At 37.7% G+C, this 20,851-nt stretch overlaps 2 protein-coding genes across 4 annotated transcripts; both read left to right on the plus strand.

The window, feature by feature from the left end:
* Positions 1–1,052: 1,052 nt before the first annotated feature.
* On the plus strand, positions 1,053–5,827 carry LOC133854781 (transcription factor bHLH118-like). Of its 3 annotated transcripts, XM_062291055.1 has the most exons (4): positions 1,053–1,431; positions 1,507–1,845; positions 1,934–2,019; positions 5,621–5,827. In XM_062291055.1, exons 1-3 carry the CDS (start codon positions 1,108–1,110, stop codon positions 2,009–2,011), a joined length of 741 nt encoding a protein of 246 aa, XP_062147039.1. In that variant the 5' UTR covers positions 1,053–1,107; the 3' UTR covers positions 2,012–2,019; positions 5,621–5,827. The 3 variants fall into 3 exon arrangements, with proteins under 3 accessions (XP_062147039.1, XP_062147040.1, XP_062147038.1); XM_062291056.1 differs by lacking the exon at positions 5,621–5,827 and having other exon boundaries at positions 1,516–1,845; positions 1,934–2,273; XM_062291054.1 differs by lacking the exon at positions 5,621–5,827 and having other exon boundaries at positions 1,934–2,272.
* Positions 5,828–8,887: 3,060 nt separating this feature from the next.
* Positions 8,888–19,449, plus strand: LOC133854874 (glyoxylate/hydroxypyruvate reductase HPR3). Its single transcript, XM_062291137.1, has 2 exons — positions 8,888–9,419; positions 18,800–19,449. Exons 1-2 carry the CDS (start codon positions 8,964–8,966, stop codon positions 19,319–19,321), a joined length of 978 nt encoding a protein of 325 aa, XP_062147121.1. The 5' UTR covers positions 8,888–8,963; the 3' UTR covers positions 19,322–19,449.
* Positions 19,450–20,851: the final 1,402 nt, after the last annotated feature.

The raw sequence follows: 20,851 nt of genomic DNA on the forward strand, positions 1-20,851 counted from the left end.
TTTATTGAAGTATCTAGCATTTATTGGTATTTTTAACATTTAATGAAATTGCATACTCAAAATATTAAATCGGATTAAATGTCTGACATGTCGTCAAAGTCAGGCGGCTCGTACTGAGTGTCTCCATATCATATCAAGTTACTATGTACATCATTGGCTATGTCGGCTGGCCATTAATACGGTGATTTGGGCATATTTTTACGCACGAGTGAAGAAGAATAGAATTATAAATAAGAGTAAAGACAGGTATATATACATAGCCCTAATCACATTTACTCAATCTCATTAATTCACCAACTGATTTAATTATCGGAGGAGACTCCACCAACTAACCCTTAGCGTGTCTTTGTTCCTTTGCAGGTTCCTCTTATGTGGACCAATTAGAAGCTGGTTCACATATCAGCTCCCAGAAGACTAATCAGAAGCTGACACGTCACCATATAGGAAATTGTACCAATATTATTAATTTCCAAGAAGTTTTGGTGTGACTCTCTACATGAGATTGTGATGGATTGGTCTTAGGTGTTGCAATAAAACTAAAGTATACGTGCTGTCGTAGTATTTTCAACTGTTTATATTTAATTTTATGTTTTTAATAGAAAGTGATAAAAGATAAAAATGTGGACCATTGAAAAACTACAACACATATACTATATTTCTTTTACAACCAAATCCCTTTGTTATAAAAATTCAAACAGTTGAAGAGATGAGAATTATAAGATAATTTGGCCTGTATTTTAAGCTATTCATAATAAATAAGATCTGCAACCTTCCTCTATATACAGAAATAATTCAGACAGAATGGTACAGAAAATCTTTTTCCTCTATGGCTCTCTTAGCATGTTAATATATAGTTTCCTACATGTGTATGTAGTGAAGAATTTCTCAGCCTCCAAATGTACAGTACGTGCCTTGAAAAACCTGCTTTAATTTGAATGGAAGCATCTGATAGTGATGATCAGGTCATTTCTTATTGGACCATGATCCTGAAAATATAAATAATAATAATGATAATAATAAAAAACCTTGAAACTTTAGGCCTTTTGACGATTTCATGCTCAAATAAAAACATTTCCAACAGAGAGAGAGAGAGATTTGGAGCTAATTATGGACTATTTTCCAATATCCATGTTCCAATATGAGCAGGGAGATGATCAGCTGCTCCAAATCTCTTCCATTATTCCCGGTCAACCAGATCAATTGCCAGTACTGACCACTTCTCAGGATGGCTGCGATCTCACCGACAAGCTGGACCATAGCCGGCGGCGTAAATCATCCATCACCAACGATGAAACTGATCATGAAAACCATAATGACAAGAAGAAGAAGAAAAAGAAAATCATACATAGAGATATTGAACGACAAAGAAGGCAAGAAATGGCTACCCTTCACGCAAATCTTCAATCACTTCTCCCTGTTGAATATATCAAGGTGATATCGATTGATCACCTTCTTTTCCTTTTGCTAATTAACGAGATCTATAACTCTAAAACATGTTTTGTTTAGTTGTTCCAGGGAAAGAGGTCCATGTCTGATCACATGCATGAGGTAGTGAATTACATAAAACATCTTCAGAACAAGATCCAAGAGCAAAATAACAAGAGAGATGAGCTGAAAAGATTGTCCAACTATCCCATTAAAGCAACAGAAAAATCTCTGGGTTCTGGGTGGGATTCATTAACGGAGCTTAGACCTTCTAGTACAGGAGTTGAGGTAGCCATCAACGCAAGACAAGGGCTTCCTCTGTCAAGAGTGGTCGAAGTTCTAATGGGGGAAGGGCTCATTATTGCTGGTTTCACTTCAACTAAAGTAAATGAAAGGTTGCTTCACACCATTGAAGCTGAGGTATCATAATCATGAATCTTCTTATAATACTAACTTTAATTAGAGTTCTACTAAAATCTTCTTCGATCTCATTCTTTAATCTCCACAGCTCAGTGATGGCCAAAGCATCGATCTTTGCGAGCTAGAAAAGAAGTTAAAATACTTCACAATCTGCTCTTCAAATTAGATTCTGAGGTATTCATGATCTATTTAATTTTCCTTTTCAGATATGTTGCAAGACTTTAATGTTTGCATCCCTGTAGCCTGTAGGTGATCTCTCTTCAATTCCTATCATATATAAAATGGTGCTGGAATTAATTAATTGATATCATTTCAGAACTTGTCAAAGAGAATAGTCATCACTTTTCTTGTACATAAAAGAAATTATATTGAGTTTCTTGATTATATATGTATTTATAAAATATGTTCCTTAATATTCATGTGTTAGCATTATCACATGTGTACACATGCAACGAAGTCTGGGTCTGGTCAATTGGTTTCATACAATGGATGATGGATGTGATTACATTGACATTACCCTATCTAACTCGGAGATGCTCATGATCATGTTCTATTCACCTTTAACCAGTTCAAACATATATACAGGTATAACATGCATCCAGTAAACCATGTGATTATGTATGGGACAAAGTTTTCCTCAAATCCAGTCTCTTAGATTGATATATATATATATGTTATTTGAGCATAAGATTTGTTTTTGCCGCAGTATAGAAGTACTTCTCATATATCTTTCCAAAGCTGATATATATCTTTTGTACAATATTAACGCCTTAATTCTACGTTGAGAAGATGAATAATACGCATAAAGTGGGTAGGTTATAAAAATATGCATAGATGTTTGAGTCTTATATTGGATCATTTTTCATTATAATTAAAATTGAGCTTTATAATTTAGTAATTCTAGAGAATTCTAAATTGACTAATCTTTTTAAAGTGATCGATAACACAAATGTTACTAGCGTTTTGTTCTGAATTATTACATTATCTCTCGAGTTAATTATTTGTCCTGCGCACATGCACCCATTGCCACCTCAGTCACCTTGGAAGTTGGCACTCATGTATACTAGCTAGCCTTTGCATTATAGGGCTGAAAAGGCAATAACCGCCCGCTAACTGCCCCGCTAGGATGGTTAGCGGTTTTTTAGGAAAGGCAGAACAACTAACCACCTTATTTTATATATATATACAAAATGAATCAGTTCAAAACTTCAAAATGCTTCTCTCTTTCTTCTGTCACTCATGCTGCCGAGCTCTCAAGTCTCACTTCTCATTTCCTCTCATCTCTCTCAAGCCTTCACCCTCGCCGCTGCACTGCCTCGTTCGCCCCTCGCCGGATTGCGCCTTGTTCATTCATCTCCTTCATTTTTCGTTCGGGTATTTGTTATATATATTCTTTTCTTTTTGTGTTTGTTCTTGTATGAGATTCTTCCACATGCAACTTTCTTGAACTGCATCTATTAGGGCTCTTGCATGCAGATCGAGAGACTATTTTTTATTTGTGCTGCAGTTCAGTAAAGCTTTAGGAAGATATCCGTTTTGGTATTTTGAGAAAGAGGATGATAGAGGAGGAAAAAATGGCAGAAATCGCATCTGGGTTTGGTGAGGAAGATAGAATGTTTGATGTAGTGAAGGTTTGGCAAACTGTAACGCCCGGGAAATTTAAGCTCCTAAGAAATCATTGATATTGTTGAGGAAACAATATCCACATGTTTTTATAAGCAAACCTAAAAACCCTTGAGAACTTAAGAATTACATTTAAGCTTTAAACTTTGATTGAACCGAAAACTGGTCAAACGGACTCGAATTCAGTTGATTCAAAGACCGATGTGCTTACAAAAGAAAGATCTACCATATGGAAAAAGTTAGTAAAAAGTCCATCGGTTGACTTTTTGGTTTATAGTTGACTATTTAGGTGCCAAGTGGCACTTTTGGTTAAACTTTGACCTTTAAATTTAGGCTTGATAAATATGTTTTTATGGTGTTTAATTACTCAATATTGCATATATATAGTTTATACTTGAAACCGGTGAAGTCAGAATTCAATTTGGTAACAATTGACTTTTTGGCCAAAACCGGTGCCTTATTAATCCGACTGTCGAAATGTTAGCAGAAATGATTTGTAATATACTTAGCAGCCATCCCTAGCCACCTTATATTAAAAATATTATCATTCAGCAAGTGCTGGGATTTTATTTAGCAAGAAACAAAACCAAGTGATAAGGTGGAATGCAAGGTGGAAGATAAGCATGGAAAGGAAGGTGGAAGAAGTTCTCATTGTCTATCCAATTTCCAGCAGCCCTCTAGCACTCCAAGCACGAATTTCCTTTCATTTCCTTGATGTTCTAAGACTCCTATAAATATGGGACAAGCCTTACCTCCCATTCTACCTTAAGACAAGTGAGAAGTTCATACTTATACATACAATTTAGTCTTCCTTTGTTCATTACTTGGCTTAGGTGAAGAAACCCTTCTATTTCTCTTTTGATTTTCTGTCCAGCAACCTTAGGAGAGCTAGATATACCTCTTATCTTACTATTTCTTGGCCTAGATTTATAGAACCAAGATCCAAAACCAAGACAGCACTAGCAACTCCAAAACCGGTCACTAAAGGCTTAAAAGGGGGCTTTTGTTTCAGAATTTGTTTGGTAAGTTTTCTATGTGTTCAAGTGTTTCATAAGTGATTTCTAAGATGTATATTAATTGTTAAGATTCATGTTTGAGCATTATGTCAACCGTTTCAGTGCTCGATCATGAATCAAAGAAATGAATTCAGTTGACTTAATAGCTTTTGTAAAATAGTGAATATATTCTTGTTAGTATATATATTTACCTATTTATCTTAGCATTTGCATTAAGTAAGGAGACTCAGCCAACTGCTTACCTAACCCTTGCATCATAATGAATCTTTATAGTATTTACTTTTATGTTCTTATAATATATGTTAAATCCTTCATAATCGTATTTGGTGGTATTGGTCATATAGCCTCGGCACCAAATCATGAACCAAGGATTTAAGATTGTTATAAGTAATCATCTTAGATAATAAAGTAATAGATAAAAAGATGAGTGTTTATAAACAATATTTTGTTTGATTGATAATTGATATATATATATATATATATATATATATATATATATATATATATATATACTTATTATATTGATTGATTTATATGCAGAAAAAGAAGCTAAGAAACTATACAAGGAGTGTAAGTATTTCTATACTTACTGAGGACGAAGCTGATGGATTTTTCCATAATATTGTGCTTATTGTTTTATTTAATTTATTCATTGCATGTGGCCGATCATGCATAGCATGTTGTGTCTAAAATAATATAACGGCTAATGAGATAGCCATCAACAAGCTGATGTAGTAGCAAGGAGAAGAAAGGCTAGTCAGTGAATCAAGGGGGTTCAGAGTGACCCAGGGGTGTCCGAAGGCCTAATATATAACTAATGCTGGGACCGGTAGGATTCCAGTAAAAACAGGTAAGACTTTAAGTGTGAGGCAACGAGCGTGAACGAACAGGGATTTAATGGCCCTGGGTACGAGAGTCTGAAGAAAGATGAGCATAAAATACCAAACTAAATGGTTACTACGATGCATATTCATACAATCAATACATTTGCATTATACGCGTGGCTATAGAGTCACATCTGCATGTTGAAGGATTTATTAAATAAATCAGTATTCACCTTATTATTGGAAACAGTGGACTCACTTTGGTTGTTTTGTGTTTTTGTTTCTATATATATATATATTCTGTTAATGCAGGTTAATAGACAAAGACAAGAGCTCAAGAGGTTTTATAACTAAGGACGCATAATTTATATTTGGTTTGTAGTCTTCTGTGTTTATAGCATTTTATGTTGACAAGATTGCTAATGATTTATATGTATTCTTTTGTGTCATTATGGACACCGGTTCCCTTGTATTTGTTATAAGTATTTTCTAAATAAACGTATCGAGGTATTTCAGTCAGCTCTAAATGTGTTATGTTATCAATTACTAAGGCTTTAGAAGAAATAAATATATTCCGCTGCGAGAGTTTATCTCTGATGTAGTAATGTCACGTGGAAACCAGAGGTTTCTACTTACGAATTTGCTGGTTCAAATTTGGGGCGTTACACAAACGGATATCTTCCTGGAATGCAATCTCTGGGTAAGGGCAATGAGGGAAGAGAAATAGGTAAACACATTGCTATTTAGTCGTCTAATTAAGCTTGACAGGGTCAAAGAAATTTATGATCCGATTAAATTTTTTTCCTCTTATATAAACATTATCCTTCAATTGACACAGAAAATTCAAACATATAGAGTGTGTCTTACAGCTGATCACATTCTTAATTATCACTGTTAATGTATGATACACATAATGGTTGTTAATGTCAATCCATTGGATTTTAGTAAAAAAAAAAAAAGGCTAAAAATGTCTAAAGGGAATAAATAAACAAGCCCAACACCCAAAATAGACCCCGGTTAGAGGTTATATAACAGCCAACCAGCGTTGAGGTTAGCAGTTTTAGCCAATAATCATTAACCGTAACTGTATTTTCAGCCTTACTTTGCAATGAACTATGATAGTCTATAAATCAAAGAATTTCATAATGAAATGGAAAAATTAAGGTGAAAAGCACAAGAAAGATAGAAAATTGAGACAAATAATTTTTCAGGTGGTTTGGCGTTATATCGCATTTGCCAACCACTAAGTAATTGCCTTAAGGGCTACATTTTGCTCTTATATATTGCTTGGACAGAAATTTCCTACAAACCAATTTGTAAGAAATTTATTACAATCGACATATAAAATTGACATGTGCTCCTTAACATGTGAGAAGCACATGTTATTTAAATAACATGTGCTTCTTACATGCTTACATGCTTTTTTAATAGCATTAATAAAAAAACATGTATTTCTCACATGTTTAAAGGACATATGTCCTTTTTATATGTGGATTGTAGGAAATTTCTTACAAACTAGTTTATTGAAAATTTCTGTCCATATTGCTTGACGATATTTACATTACAAGTACCGTACCTTTATTTATATAGAAATTGAGGTAAATAAAGACAGTACAAATAAGATAATTAAATCAAATCTTATATATTGATTTGATTACAACCGAAAATATATTCTAACATAAATGAGACTAGAAAGGGTTGAAGTTGATAGGGATCATGAACATGCATCCATGCTCTCTAAAGATAGAATCAAGTTGTCATCAAACTAATCATAGACAGAACATGCAACAACAGCCGTATAGGAACATATTTAATCTGTGCTCCTCCTCCACCTCTTTCTATCTTCATCTTACTCTAATTAAGCCAATCCTGTTACCGTATTGATAATAGTGTTAGCGTATTCTGCCATACAAAATTAACATAATCGATAGATATTTTAAATAGAATAATACTAGATATTATAATTCTATTCAACATTCATTTAACAATGTTGATGTGTTACTCTTAACTAATTCTTTGATTAATCGTTGTTAAATAAAAATATATATGTTAAGGAATATTCCTTTCCTATCCAAGGTGGGGGCCAGATTTGCCCTCTGATGTAATCCCGGACTTCGGACCTTGAGCCTGGGTCATGAGCAGCCTTTAGTATGTATTAAGCCGTTCAAATCAAGTCAGCAGAGATATAAAACGCCTACGTGGAGCCTTGTGTTTGACAGAGGTAAAACGAACATATGACACCTAGGGGTATAAAAAGGGAGTATCAAGATTATTAGAGGAGGATCCATCATTCTCTCTCTCTCTCTCTCTTCTTCATATAAACACTTGGCTGACTTGATCGTCGGAGGAGGCTCCGCTGGCCAATCCCCGGCGGACCTTTCTTGTTTTGTAGGCCAAGGCGCGGGCGAAGGGAACGTCCCTGATGATGCCACGTCACCAAACCAAAAAATTGCATCAACAATATATATACTCGTAAATCGCCCGAACTATACACTATTTTTCGATCTTTGCCTCTGTTATTTAAAAAGCAAGTCTTCGATATTCTGTCCAATAATTCTAAAATCTCAATCACCACAAACACAAAGAGGGAAAACAGACAATGAGAGAGACAACTTTCAAAAGTCAAAACTAACAAAGAAGCAAAAACATTACAACGTATAGAAAACAGAAAATGTGTCTACTGTGATCCTTTTCTGATCCTTCTAAGATGAGTTGGCACAATTTTTTTTAAAAAAAATTAAAGGATAAAAAAATTCTCGTCCTTCGAAGCTCTTCTTAGCTGTAGATTGTCCTTAATTAATTGAGGAAAAAGAAATGATGCATGTGCATTCTTTACACAACTTTAATAATTAAATTTTAAATTTATTATTAAATTTGTGAGAATCACATTTGCCCAATGTAAATCTCATAAATCTACTTGTAGATTTAAAAATAAAATGTATAAAACATATTTTGAAGATGTATTTATATAATTTATCTTTTGAAAAAAAAATTAGGGCTGCTGTTTTTTGCTTTTGTCCTATGGAATGAGAGAGAAAACAGCAGCAGCATGTATTTTTTTTCATAATTTTTTTTTTCCTAAAAGAACGAGCCAGCTTAGAAGGACCAAATAATTTGTTCACAAAAAAATAAAAATAAAAAATTAGGGATTAGTATTCTCAATAATTTTGAAGAAATTGTAGATACTTAAATTACGAAATTTAGGCTGTTTCTTTACATCGAAACATTTGAAAAATTCTACCTATTAAAATTGTGGCATGTTAATTATCAAAGAAGCCAAAAAGAATTTTTCTTCAAAAATGCTTATTTATTTATTTTTTACTTTTACAAAAACGCTTCTTATTTAAAAAATTAAAAGATAATTTTTTGATCAAAGTTTTTTTACAACATATAAAACAAAAGTATGATATAAATATACTTTATTCTTAAATGTAACATGCCACAATTTTAATATGTGATATTTTTTAAGTATTTTAATATAAAGAATTGGCCTAAATATCATAATTTTAAAATATAAAAATTATAAAAAGTCCTAATTCAAAAATTAGGGCCACGTCGGGCCTCGGCTCAAAAGGACGAAAAAAAAACAGAAAATGGGACAGACAAAAGTCAAAACTAGCAAAAGTGGAGGACGGCCTCCTCGGAACTCGGAAGTATGACCGAAGAAGCTGACCATCGGCCTCTCGTCCTGATGCACCGCCTCCCCTCGTTCGCTCTACCATTCGCGAACCGCTTGCACAGCCATTTCCGCGTCCTCGACCCGCACGCCTCGACCGCCGACGAGCCACCTCAGGCCTTCCTGTCCCGCCACGCCGCATCCATACAGGCCCTCATCTGCGCAGGACCGACCCCATTGGCCGCCGACGTGCTCGGTCTCCTTCCCTCCCTTCGGATCGTGGTGGGGTCCAGCGCCGGCGTCGACCACATCGACGTCGCCGAGTGCCTCCGCCGTGGCATTGCCGTCACCAATGCCGGCAACGCATTCTCCGAGGACGTTGCCGACTATGCCGTCGCGCTGTTGCTCGATGTTCTGCGCCAAGTATCGGCAGGTGACAGGTTCGTTCGGTCCCGGTTGTGGCCTCAAAAGGGAGAGTACCCACTTGGCTCTAAGGTTAGTTGATTCTTTGGGTTGATAATTTTTCAGCGAATGGTGTTTGATGTGGATTTCCTGGATTGGATTTGAATCTTTTGCGGGTGAATTCGATATGGTAAAAATCTAAGCTTAATCCATTTTGCATTCTCTTTAGATAAACAGATGGAAGGGTGTTTTATCATTTTTATTACCTATTCTGACCGAAAGGGAAAAATATATAATCGGATGGAAATGTGCAAATAAATGATTGGGAATGTGCAAATAAGTAATTGATGTGATATAGTCCTCCCCTAGGTTTCTCCTTGTCTTGGAAACTCCTAGGAGTGAGAGTGTGAGTCTCCCGGTGTTCTTTCTACGCTTGGGAGTTTTTCTGTCACTGTTTCATACAGTGTGTTGAGTTTCTCTGGTGTTTTGTCTTAGTTTGTTCCCTTCTTTTCACTGGATGGAGGACCTTATTGAAAGCATGAGTGAGGGGATGAAGCTTTCAGAAGGAGAAAGGAGAGAGATAACAATCAATGAGATGGATACTGCAGATCTACGAGGAAGAAGTGAAAGGTGCCTTTTGGGTAGGTTGATGTCGGACCGTCGTATCCAGAAGGAAGCCTTCAAGACATTAATGTCGAGGCTGTGGAAAACCGCTGAAGCAGTGACTTTTAAGGAAATTCAAGATAACTTATGGCTGTTAGAATTTCCTAACAGGGAAGACAAAGGGCGTGTTCTTGAGGGCCGACCTTGGCTCTTTGATCGTAGCTTACTGGTCCTAAAGGAGATTGACGAAAATACACCACCCTCACTTATGGATTTCTCAAAAGCGTTTTTTTGGGTACAGTTACATGATATGCCTCTCACGTGCATGAATCGGGAGGTGGGGCTGCGTATAGGCCGTTCTATTGGAACAGTAGAGGATATAGATGTTACTGGAGATGGTGTGGGTTGGGGTAGATGCTTGAGAATAAGAGTGTCTATTGATATCACAAAACCACTTGAAAGGGGCCGGGCTATTGTTCTGAATGGTAAATCCATTTGGATATCGCTCAAATATGAAAAACTCCCGCAATTTTGTTATCACTGTGGGAGGATTTATCATGCGGATAAAGCTTGTCCGAATAAGCCCAGCTTCCGGATCAATGAGGAGGCTCCAGCTAGGTCCTGGGGGGTTTGGCTTCGGGCGGATGACTTAAGATTCAGGAAGGAGGGTTCTTCGATAACTCGACAGTCAGACCATAATCCAGGGAAGCAGGTGTTGGCTGAACAGGAACCAAGGGTGTTGGAAGGCATTACTCCGGCTGAGTCCAAGGCTTACTGGAACACAGCTACAACGGATGCTAGAGGGGGGATTAGAAGTCCGGGTGGAGCCTCGGGTGGAGTTTCCGTGAAGCAGGTCGGAGGCGAGAGTCGCTGTGAAGATCCAGCTGGAAGTGCTCCGGACGGACCAGTTGGAAAGATGGATGTACAGTGTACGACCGACTTCATGGAAAGTGATGAAAATATGGGCGGGACAAGTGGCATTAATGAGAAGGATTCAGTGGGAGATTTGGAAGGAGAAAATGCGGATGTCAACAGGATAGAAGGAGAAAATCAGAGAGGGAAACCATTGACCAAAGCTGATATAGGGGTTAATAACCAGAATGATGTGGAAGTCCGTGGGAAGTTTAAGGAGCACGTTTGTATTGAGCCAAGTGCTGAAGCTAGTCTTGACAGAAGGGGAGACACGTTGACAAATGAAAAGGTGACTATAGATGTCCAGGAGGCGGGAAAGAGGATTTGTAATACCAAAGGGGCAATGAATAGTCATGGGCCCCAGCAGGAGATAATTTGCACAGAACATGGAATCTGCTCCACGGTACCAGCCCTCCCGAGTCCTAATCACGTACATTATGTGGACCAAGTAAAATCTCAGGAGTCAACGGAGGAGATTCTGAAGTCCCCGAGTAAGGCTCGAAAGTGGAAGAGGAAGACTAGGGAGATTACAAACGTCAATATTGGGGAAACTGATCGTAAGAGGAAGATTGAAGATGTGGAGTGGAGTCATGCAGAGAACCAGGAGCATTGCCCAAAGAAGAGCCATTCTGGAGGTGAGTTTTTGTTCCATATGGAAAAGGCGGTGGCTGACCCTCAGCCCCGCCTGTCGCCATGAGTCTTTTGTGTTGGAACTGCCGGGGGCTTGGGAACCCTCGGACAGTTCGAGTGCTTCACCATTTGGTGAAAGAGAAGAAACCCGATATTGTTTTCCTTATTGAAACTTTGTGTAGAGGTAGTACTATGGAGAAAATTAGATGTAAATTGGGCTTGAAAGGGCTCTTTGTGGTCAACCCGGTTGGTAGAAGTGGGGGTTTAGCATTATTATGGAAAGAGAACCTTTCTCTGGAGATATTTAACTACTCCCGCTAGCATATAAATGCTATCATTAGTAATGAAGATGGAAGGCCAGGTTGGAAGTTTACTGGCTTCTATGGATTTCCCAATGCTGCTAGACGATGGGAATCATGGGAACTATTGAGATTTCTCAAGTCTTTTCAGCCTTCAGCCTGGTTGTGTGCAGGGGACTTTAACGAGATCCTTGATCAATCGGAGAAGCAGGGGGCAGCTTTAAGGCGTTTTTCTCAGATTGATCAGTTCAGGAGGGCGCTTGAAGACTGTGAGCTCAGTGATCTAGGCTTCTCTGGGCCCCGATATACTTGGTGTAATAACAGGAGAGATGATAACTTTATTCAGGAAAGACTTGACAGAGCGATTGCCAATATGGAATGGTGTTCCAGATTCAATTTTGTGAGGGTTCAAGTGTTAGAAGCCATTTGTTCGGACCACAATCCGATCCTTATTTTGTTTAATGACGAGCCCTATGAGACGGGGCCTTCGCGCCGGGCGTTCAAGTTTGAAGCCAAGTGGCAGCTGGATCCTGAATGCAATGATATCTCTAAAGCAGCTTGGGAGCAGGAGACATTGGAGTCTAACAAGCTGAAGGATATTCAGGCCCGCCTCTCAGCTTGCCAAAGAGATCTTACACGATGGAGTAGAGCCAAATTTGGAAGAGATGCAGAATTGCTGAAACAGAAGAGTAGGAGACTTTTGGAATTGCAAGGAACTAATAGCCCGAACCTAATTGAGGAGATCAACCAGGCCCAAAAGGACATTGACCAGATTTTGGAAAGGGAGGATATTAAATGGAAGCAGAGAGCTAAGCAGAATTGGTATTGCAATGGAGACAGGAATACTAAGTTTTTCCACGCTTGGGCAAATCATAGGAGGAAGATAAATTCTATACGGTCTATTTCTGATGAACAGGGGAGAACGTGGAGGAGACATAAGGAGATTGGTAGAATTTTTGTTAATTATTTTGAGGATATCTTCTCCTCCAATTGTGATGCTGAAGCTGAATTCTCCCAATGCTTGGAAAATATGGAGCACCTAGTCTCGGATGAGATGAATTCATCCTTATTAAGGCCTTTTACAGTAGAGGAGGTGGGTTTGGCACTCTCCCAAATGCATCCTCTGAAATCGCCGGGTCCGGATGGTTTCTCTGCGGGTTTCTTTCAAAAGGCGTGGTGTTTTGTGGGGGAGAAGGTTTCAGAGGCAGTGCTGTCTTTTCTTAATGGTGGACCCTTTGATCCATCGATAAATGCTACCAACATATGCCTTATCCCAAAGAATCCTTCTCCGGAATCGGTTAAGGATTATCGGCCTATAAGTCTATGTAACGTGGTCTATAAACTGATCTCTAAAGTGCTTGCTAACAGATTGAAGCTTGTCTTGCCGCAGATCATTTCTCCGGAGCAAAGTGCGTTCATTCCGGGCCGTTTGATAACCGACAACATTATTGTAGCCTTTGAAACTCTCCATACCATGGCGACTCGATTAAAGGGTAGGAATGGATTCATGGCTATCAAGCTCGATATGAGCAAGGCGTATGACCGGTTAGAATGGGGGTTTTGGAGGCTGTGATGAGGAAGCTCGGCTTCGCTGAGAGATGGGTCCAATTGATTATGACATGTGTCCGAACTGTCTCCTATACGGTCCTTATTAATGGCCTTCCTCATGGCCATATTGTTCCTTCCAGGGGTATACGCCAGGGAGATCCCCTTTCCCCCTTCCTTTTTATTTTGTGTGTTGAAGCCTTGAGTAGAATGCTGGACCATGCTGCAGGGGTGGGGAAGATTTCCGGGGTTCCCATTCGTAGGGGTGGGATAAGAATTAACCATCTCCTCTTTGCCGACGATAGTATTCTATTTGGGAAAGCTAACCTAGACGAATGGAGGCAAATGAAGGATATATTGGAAGTCTATGAGAGAGCTTCTGGTCAGAGAGTAAACTTGGAGAAGACTTCCATTTTTTTCAGTAATAACACAAAGGAGGAGGAGAGGATTCCCATCTTGTAGGAAACATGATTAATTCCTACCCAGTGCTATGAGTCCTATTTGGGATTACCGGCTTTTGTTGGTCGATCCAGAATTGCGACTTTCAATTATATCAAAAGCCGTATTTGGAATCGGATGAATGGATGGAAGGAGAAATTCCTTTCCCATGCGGGTAAGGAGGTTCTAATTAAGGCGGTCCTTCAAGCCATCCCAACCTATACTATGAGTGTATTCATGCTTCCTATTTCCCTTTGCCGTGATATAAATAGGCTCTTGAGTAAATTCTGGTGGGGGCATATGGAGAAGGTTGATCGGATGGTTTGGATGGCGTGGAAAGGTCTAGGGAGGAGCAAGAATTCAGGAGGTCTGGGTTTCCGGGATCTGGAGAGCTTTAATTTAGCCTTACTTGCCAAACAAGGGTGGCGAATAATCCAGAATCCAGGTTCTCTAGCTGCTAGGGTGCTTAAGGAAAAGTATTTTCCTGGGAGTTCTTTGTTTGAGGCATCCTTGGGTTATAGACCTTCTTATTTATGGCGTAGTTTCTGGATGGCTAAACCCCTCTTACAGGAAGGCCTAATCTGGAAGGTGGGAGATGGTACTAAAATCAACATATGGGGAGATCGCTGGATCTTTTCCCCCCATTCAAATTCTATTCAATCTCCTATTCGAATTTTGAATAGTGATGCAAAAGTTGCTGAAATTATTGACCAGAACAGTAGATGGTGGAACATACCACTGATTGAGCAAATCTTCCCTGCCGAGATTGCTGAGAAGATCTGTAGTTTGGCCATCAGTCCAGGCATTGTGCAAGATAGGATGATTTGGGCATATACGGCAAATGGCTTATTCACTGTCCGAAGTGCTTACCATCTGGAGTTGGATAGAAAGGCCAGGCAACAGGGTTGCAGCTCTCTTAGCCCTCATCAAAGCCCTATATGGAAGATAATTTGGAAGTTAAGGGTGCCTCGTGTAATTCATCTTTTTCTATGGAGAGCTTGCAACAATATTCTGCTTACGAAAGAAAATCTACACAGAAGGAAAATTGTTACTGACCCGCTCTGTCCCCTGTGCGGTCGAGAAGTGGAATCTGCGGGACATACTTTGTGGAACTGTGATGCGGCTCGTGCTGTATGGTCCGAATCCCCCCGAGTTATCCAAAAGTGCGCCATTAATGCTACTGATTTTCTCCGTATTTTTTGTGAATTGTATGATAGGCTGGAGATTGAGGATCTTGAACTAACAGCCATTATTGCCCAGAGACTATGGCTCCGTAGGAATCAATGGGTTTTTGAGAATAAATTCACGCCCCCCAACTGTTTGCTGGATGGTGCAGAGGAATCGCTTAAGAATTTTAAAGAGGCTCATGCCCTCCCTTCAAACCCTTGTAGCCTAGCTCCAGTCCCCAGCGCCTCCTGGAATCCACCCAGCGCGGATACCGTCAAGGTGAACTGGGATGCAGCTGTTGATAAGCGGAAGAACTTGATGGGGGTGGGTATCATTGTCCGTAACAATCTTGGGGCAGTAATCGCGACCCAATGCGCGGTCCAGAAGTTCATCTTGGATCCGTCGGTTGCTGAGGCGATTGGTGCTAAATTGGGCGCAGAACTTGGCCACACTCTGGGACTCTACTCCATCTTCCTGGAAGGTGACGCGAGTGAGGTGGTTTCGGCTCTCAATCGGGAGGAGGAAGTGTTTAGTAGAATGGGAAGTATTATTGCTGAAGTTAGGAAGATTCTTATGGAGTTCCCTGTGTGGAAAGTGGGTTCTGTTAGGAGAGGCTGTAATAACGCTACCCACCAACTCGCTAAGTTAGCTGTCAGTCGAAATTTAAGTCAAATTTGGATGGACTCGTATCCTTCTTGTATCTCTGAGATTGTTTTGGCTGAGAGGCTTTTGTCTCCTGATTAATGAGAATACAAGCACCTTTCAAAAAAAAAAAAGTAATTGATGTGATATAAAGTAAAAAGAAGTTTGAAATTTTTTTATGAAGAAAAGTAAAAAAGTTGTGTTTTTTAATAGATATTTTTGTTTAAATTGTTATAAAAATTAATTGATGTAATATAAAAAATATGAATGTTTTTAGTTTGAATTTTGAGAAAAATTATATTGGCTTGTCAAACAGTGCAGATGGCTGGGTATGGTAAATGGTTGTTTAGTGAAATTTTTATTTGAATAATAGTAAGAAGTGATTGATGTGATATAAAGTTATAAATAAAGTTTAAAATTATTTTACAGAAAAGTGAAAAAAATTTATTTTGTAGTGGTTTTTTTTGTCAAAATAATAATAATAAAATTATTAATGTGATATAAAAAGTTAAAAAAGAAAAAGAAAAAAAAAGAGGAAGTTATAATGTTTTGAAATTGACTTTTTTTTGGGAGAAGCAAAAAAAGAAAAGAAGAAGAAGAAGAAGAAGAGAGGGAGGGAGAAAATGGTTGCCTAAGTGCCGATAAATCTGGGAAAGTATAGGATAGGAGACTACAAGGCCTTGATCATTTACTGGTGATGTAGTGGCCATTGCTCGATGTCAGGAGATTAGCAGACAAGTCTTAAGTTTAATTCCATATTTAAGTTATAAGTCATAATTGTATAAAAAAGTTACATACTTATAAAATCATCTTTAAAATGAACTTTCCTTTAAAATACAAGAGTTTTCTAGCTTGCTATAGACATCTAAAAAATCTAAAAAGGAACTTGGAAAATGATAAAATTTGAACCATTTAATCAAGAATAATAGTAAACATTTGTAAAGTAAACAATCTAATTGATTTTTTTTTTTTAAAATAATAATAAAAAAAAACGATTAAGCCAGTGAAGCCACCGTGAATTTACCATACATTAAAATTGAAAATTGTGGCTCATAATGAAAGGAAAAAATTGAAAATTGTGGCGCCTCACGACTCACGGCGCAGTGCACGGTGTACTCCATCTCTCAATTCGACAGTCTCAAACTCCCAATCAAATTGCTCCCTCCCTCTCTGAGTGATATTCAAAGCATAAGCAACATTGCAAGGAATTACGTTTTTTGTTCTTGGCATGGCGACTTGGCGTTCTTCAATCTTCAGCTAAAAGCTTCATATGATTTTAACACTGGTGCACAGTGAGTAAGTAGTCTCACAGACTCACTGCTCTGACTCTCTCAAACGGCTTTAGGCTTTCTATTTTTCTTTTTCTTGGGTGAGATTAAGAGAGATTTGAGAGTTGTTGACAAATGCTGCTTGCCATTCCTTGTAGCATGTTGGAGTTGGAGAGTCTATGTTTAAGATTTTAAAAATATTAATTTGACTAGAGTAGAAAAAAGCTGAAAGGGGTGTGAAAAATTAATGTTGCCAGGGCCTAGTATAGAAAATAGGTATTTTTATAGGGACCCTAAAAATCTTTGGGGTTGCCAAAGACACCCCCAACCAACCACGTAGGTCCGCCCCCGTTGCTACAAGTCTGGTAGTATTTGATATATGCCTTATTTGTTCTTGGGACTTTGTGTGTTGAACTGCATTTTGATCTACACAATTTCTTTGTAAGTTGCCTTGAAATGAGGTAAAACTGAATGAGCAAGTTTCTTGAATTCCTCTAATGGAAGCACTTTAGAGTAGTTAAGTTGATGAATGAGCTTTAGCTTGTATGTTACTTCTTGTTAAGTAGATGGAGGGAACACTGCCTTCATTTCAGGAGCACTGAAAATTTGAAATGAGTCTATACAATGATAATAGTTGGTACATAAGTTTGAGAGACTAATAGAAGCTTCTTTAGGTGGATTTACAAAGATTAAATTATACATCTATAGCAATATCATCTATTTTTAAAAATATTATTTATGAGCTAATATCATATCTTATTTGGTTAAAAATTATATAACGGTTTGTCCACCAATTCTTATCTCTTTATTTTATGGTCTGTAGTAGTTAGTTTTAACTTTTTATTATATATACATTTTGAAAGTCTTGAATTGAGAACCCCGAGGGGTTGGCTTGAGTGGTAAGTCAATTGGTCATGTGCCTCATGAAGCATCAGGTCTAAGGTTCGCCCCCCCTTGAGTGTAAACATCCTTGGGACCACGCTCGCAGGCAAAAGTCTGAACTTTACCCGACCTGTATGGAGTGGACGCTTTGCACGGTGTCTAGGAAATTTAGTTGGGGCGAAGCCCCATATACTTCGGTTATAAAAAATAATAATAAAAAAAAAATGAGTGTTGAATTGAGGCATTTTGAAGTGTAGTTTTTGTTTTGAATTTATTTGTGAATATTATGGGTTTCGGTCCAGTATTATGTGTTTTTAGGGCAAGCCTAAAGTTCATGGAAGAATATAAAATATGGCTTGCCGGAGGGTTTTGAGAGTGTTTAGCATTAGTGATGTAGCAGCGAATAGAAATGGAATGTGAAGAACAAACGTGCATAAGCTCATTCGAAACAATACTCAAAACAGCAAAGGCGTCTCACTGATGCTTAAGATAAGTCTCATCTCTTGGAAAATTCATTAAGAAGGAGATATCTTATTTCATTGAATTTCATAATAATTCATACATCGTTTTATGAGAAATGTTAGAGGTACCAAATCTTTTACCAAAAGATGGGTACCAAAATAATGTAGAGCTTATTCATTGGTACTTGTAGCATTTATTTTTATTAATTGTTTTGATTATTTTCAATGAATAAACTCAACATCATCTTAGTACCCATCTCGTGGTAAAAAATCTGGTACCCCTAGCATTTCTTACGTCTTATATTAACATATGGGGAGAATGGATAGGAACAATAAAGACAATAAAGTAGAGATAGAGAATAACAAGGAAAACAATCCTAATCCAGCACTTGATAAACCAGCAACTACGACAATCCAGGGACAGTTGGTAGTTGTTTGTTAACCTCCTACATTGGTCCTCCGTCAATTAGGCTATAAGAATTATGAAATTGGGTTATTAATCTTTGCTTTATCAGCATCATCTGGTTGGCTCACTAATCTTTATGTTCCTATGCTAGATACACCTGCATGTTGATTAGATATTAAATTCTGGAATTGGTTCTTATTTGTATTGGTTATGATTGCAGTTGGGAGGAAAACAAGTTGGTATCGTTGGGCTGGGAAGCATTGGCTCTGAAGTTGCAAAAAGGCTTGTGGCATTCGGCTGCAGGGTTGCATACAATTCAAGGAACAAAAAGCCATCTTCACCCTACCCTTACTATGATAATGTCTGTGACCTAGCAGTTAATAGTGATGTTCTTGTTGTTTGTTGTGCGCTGACAAATGAAACTCACCATATAATCAACAAAGATGTCTTGACAGCATTGGGAAGGGGCGGGGTTATTGTTAATGTTGGACGTGGTGCTCTTGTTGATGAGAAGGAACTGGTGCAATATTTGGCCCGAGGGGAGATTGGTGGTGCAGGTCTTGATGTGTTTGAGAAGGAGCCGGACGTGCCAAAAGAGCTATTTGCCATGGATAATGTTGTCTTGTCTCCACATCGTTCTGTTCTGACCCCAGACTCATTGGAAGCCGTGTTTGAGGTGGTCATGGCCAACTTGAAGGCTTTCTTTTCAAATAAACCTTTGCTCTCTCCTGTATTTTGCTGATGTCTGAAGTTTGTGAAGTCACTCGGAAGATTGTTGTGACTTCCTTTGCTCAATGTTGTTTACGTGGTGTGATGTCTTGAATATTATTCATCATTTTAAGAATAAAGTTTATTGATAAATGACTAAAATTAATTTGACGACTAGAAAATATAGTAGGACGTGCAGAGAATATTTTATGGACTAAAGAAATGAATTATATAAAAGAAAGAAATGAGAAAAAAATGAATTAGAAAAAAAAAAAAGAAAAAAAAGAAGAAAATAATAAAACATAAAGATACATATATCTTAATAAAATGTGGCGCGTTTGGACAGCACAAGAGACTCGTCCTGACGGTGCCTCATGTAAGTGAGGCGGACACCTCAATTTCATGTGCGTACGGACGGCTCGTGATGCCTGTCCGGACGGGGCATGTATTAAAAGGGCAGAACGCCCTTCTCTTCTCGGTAGCTCGAAATATCTGTCATCTCTCTACGGTTTTTCACCGAAAAATCATGATTTCTCAAAATTCACCCATCCAATCTTAGATCCGACTTCGGTAACGTAATCCTCGAAGCCCGATCTACGTTTTGAGGTAAATCGCTAAACTCACATTTATGGAGATTTTTAATAAATTTTGTAAAAATGAGTTTAACTTAGTGTTTTCTCTAAATTTTGTGTGGTTTGGAGTTGCTAGGAGCTTCCCGAGCATTTGGTCTTGGCTTGGCGAACTTTTGGTAAGTTTTTCATAAACCCTAACTTTTGGGTATTTTGTTAAAATGTTATTTTTGTGTAATTAACCTTAAGTAATGCTTATGGGTTAACAATATTGTGTTTAAGAAGTGATTATGAATTATGAAAAAATATTTAGGAATTTTAGGATTTAATGGGTAAATTAATAATGTAGCTTTTGAGTAATTCAAAATTCTACCTAGAGTGATTATTGGTTAGAATACTAAATAATTTAATGTATCGTATTTTTAGCGGCACTTTGCGGTTGAACTTAGAGTTGTTTGGAATTGGGAGTACAAGCAATCTGAGGTGAGTATTTTACTCACTGAGAAACTACTATTTTTATATGTTATGGATTTGAAAAATATATTGTTTTATAATTTTGAACCAACTTAATGTTGAAATATATGTTTTGGATAATTTGAATAGGTTTGATTAAGTTCAAATTATATCAATAATGTTTAAGAATTGATGCATGAGTGAAGAGTGTTGAATTGATTTAAATTGTTTGAGTGTTGAATTGATTTAAATTGTTTGAGTGTGTGCTGCGATTGAGATTTAAATTATGCAAAATTGTTTGAGAACATGTCATGTTGAACTGTTTATATTTTATGAAAAAAAAACATGATTTGAATGATTTCAAAGTGTTTTGATGAAATGTTAGATTGTTTAATTTTAAGAGAACATGATTTAGTAATATCATGATTTTACAGCATGATACAGTAATGAAACATATACTGATCAAGCACAAAGTATAGAGTATGTAGATAGAGCATACATACAACAGCAGCAGAACGTAGTAAACACAGTAAAACAGCAAC

Source organism: Alnus glutinosa, chromosome 13 (assembly GCF_958979055.1).
Source record: "Alnus glutinosa chromosome 13, dhAlnGlut1.1, whole genome shotgun sequence".
In the NCBI taxonomy this organism is placed as follows: Eukaryota; Viridiplantae; Streptophyta; class Magnoliopsida; order Fagales; family Betulaceae; genus Alnus; species Alnus glutinosa.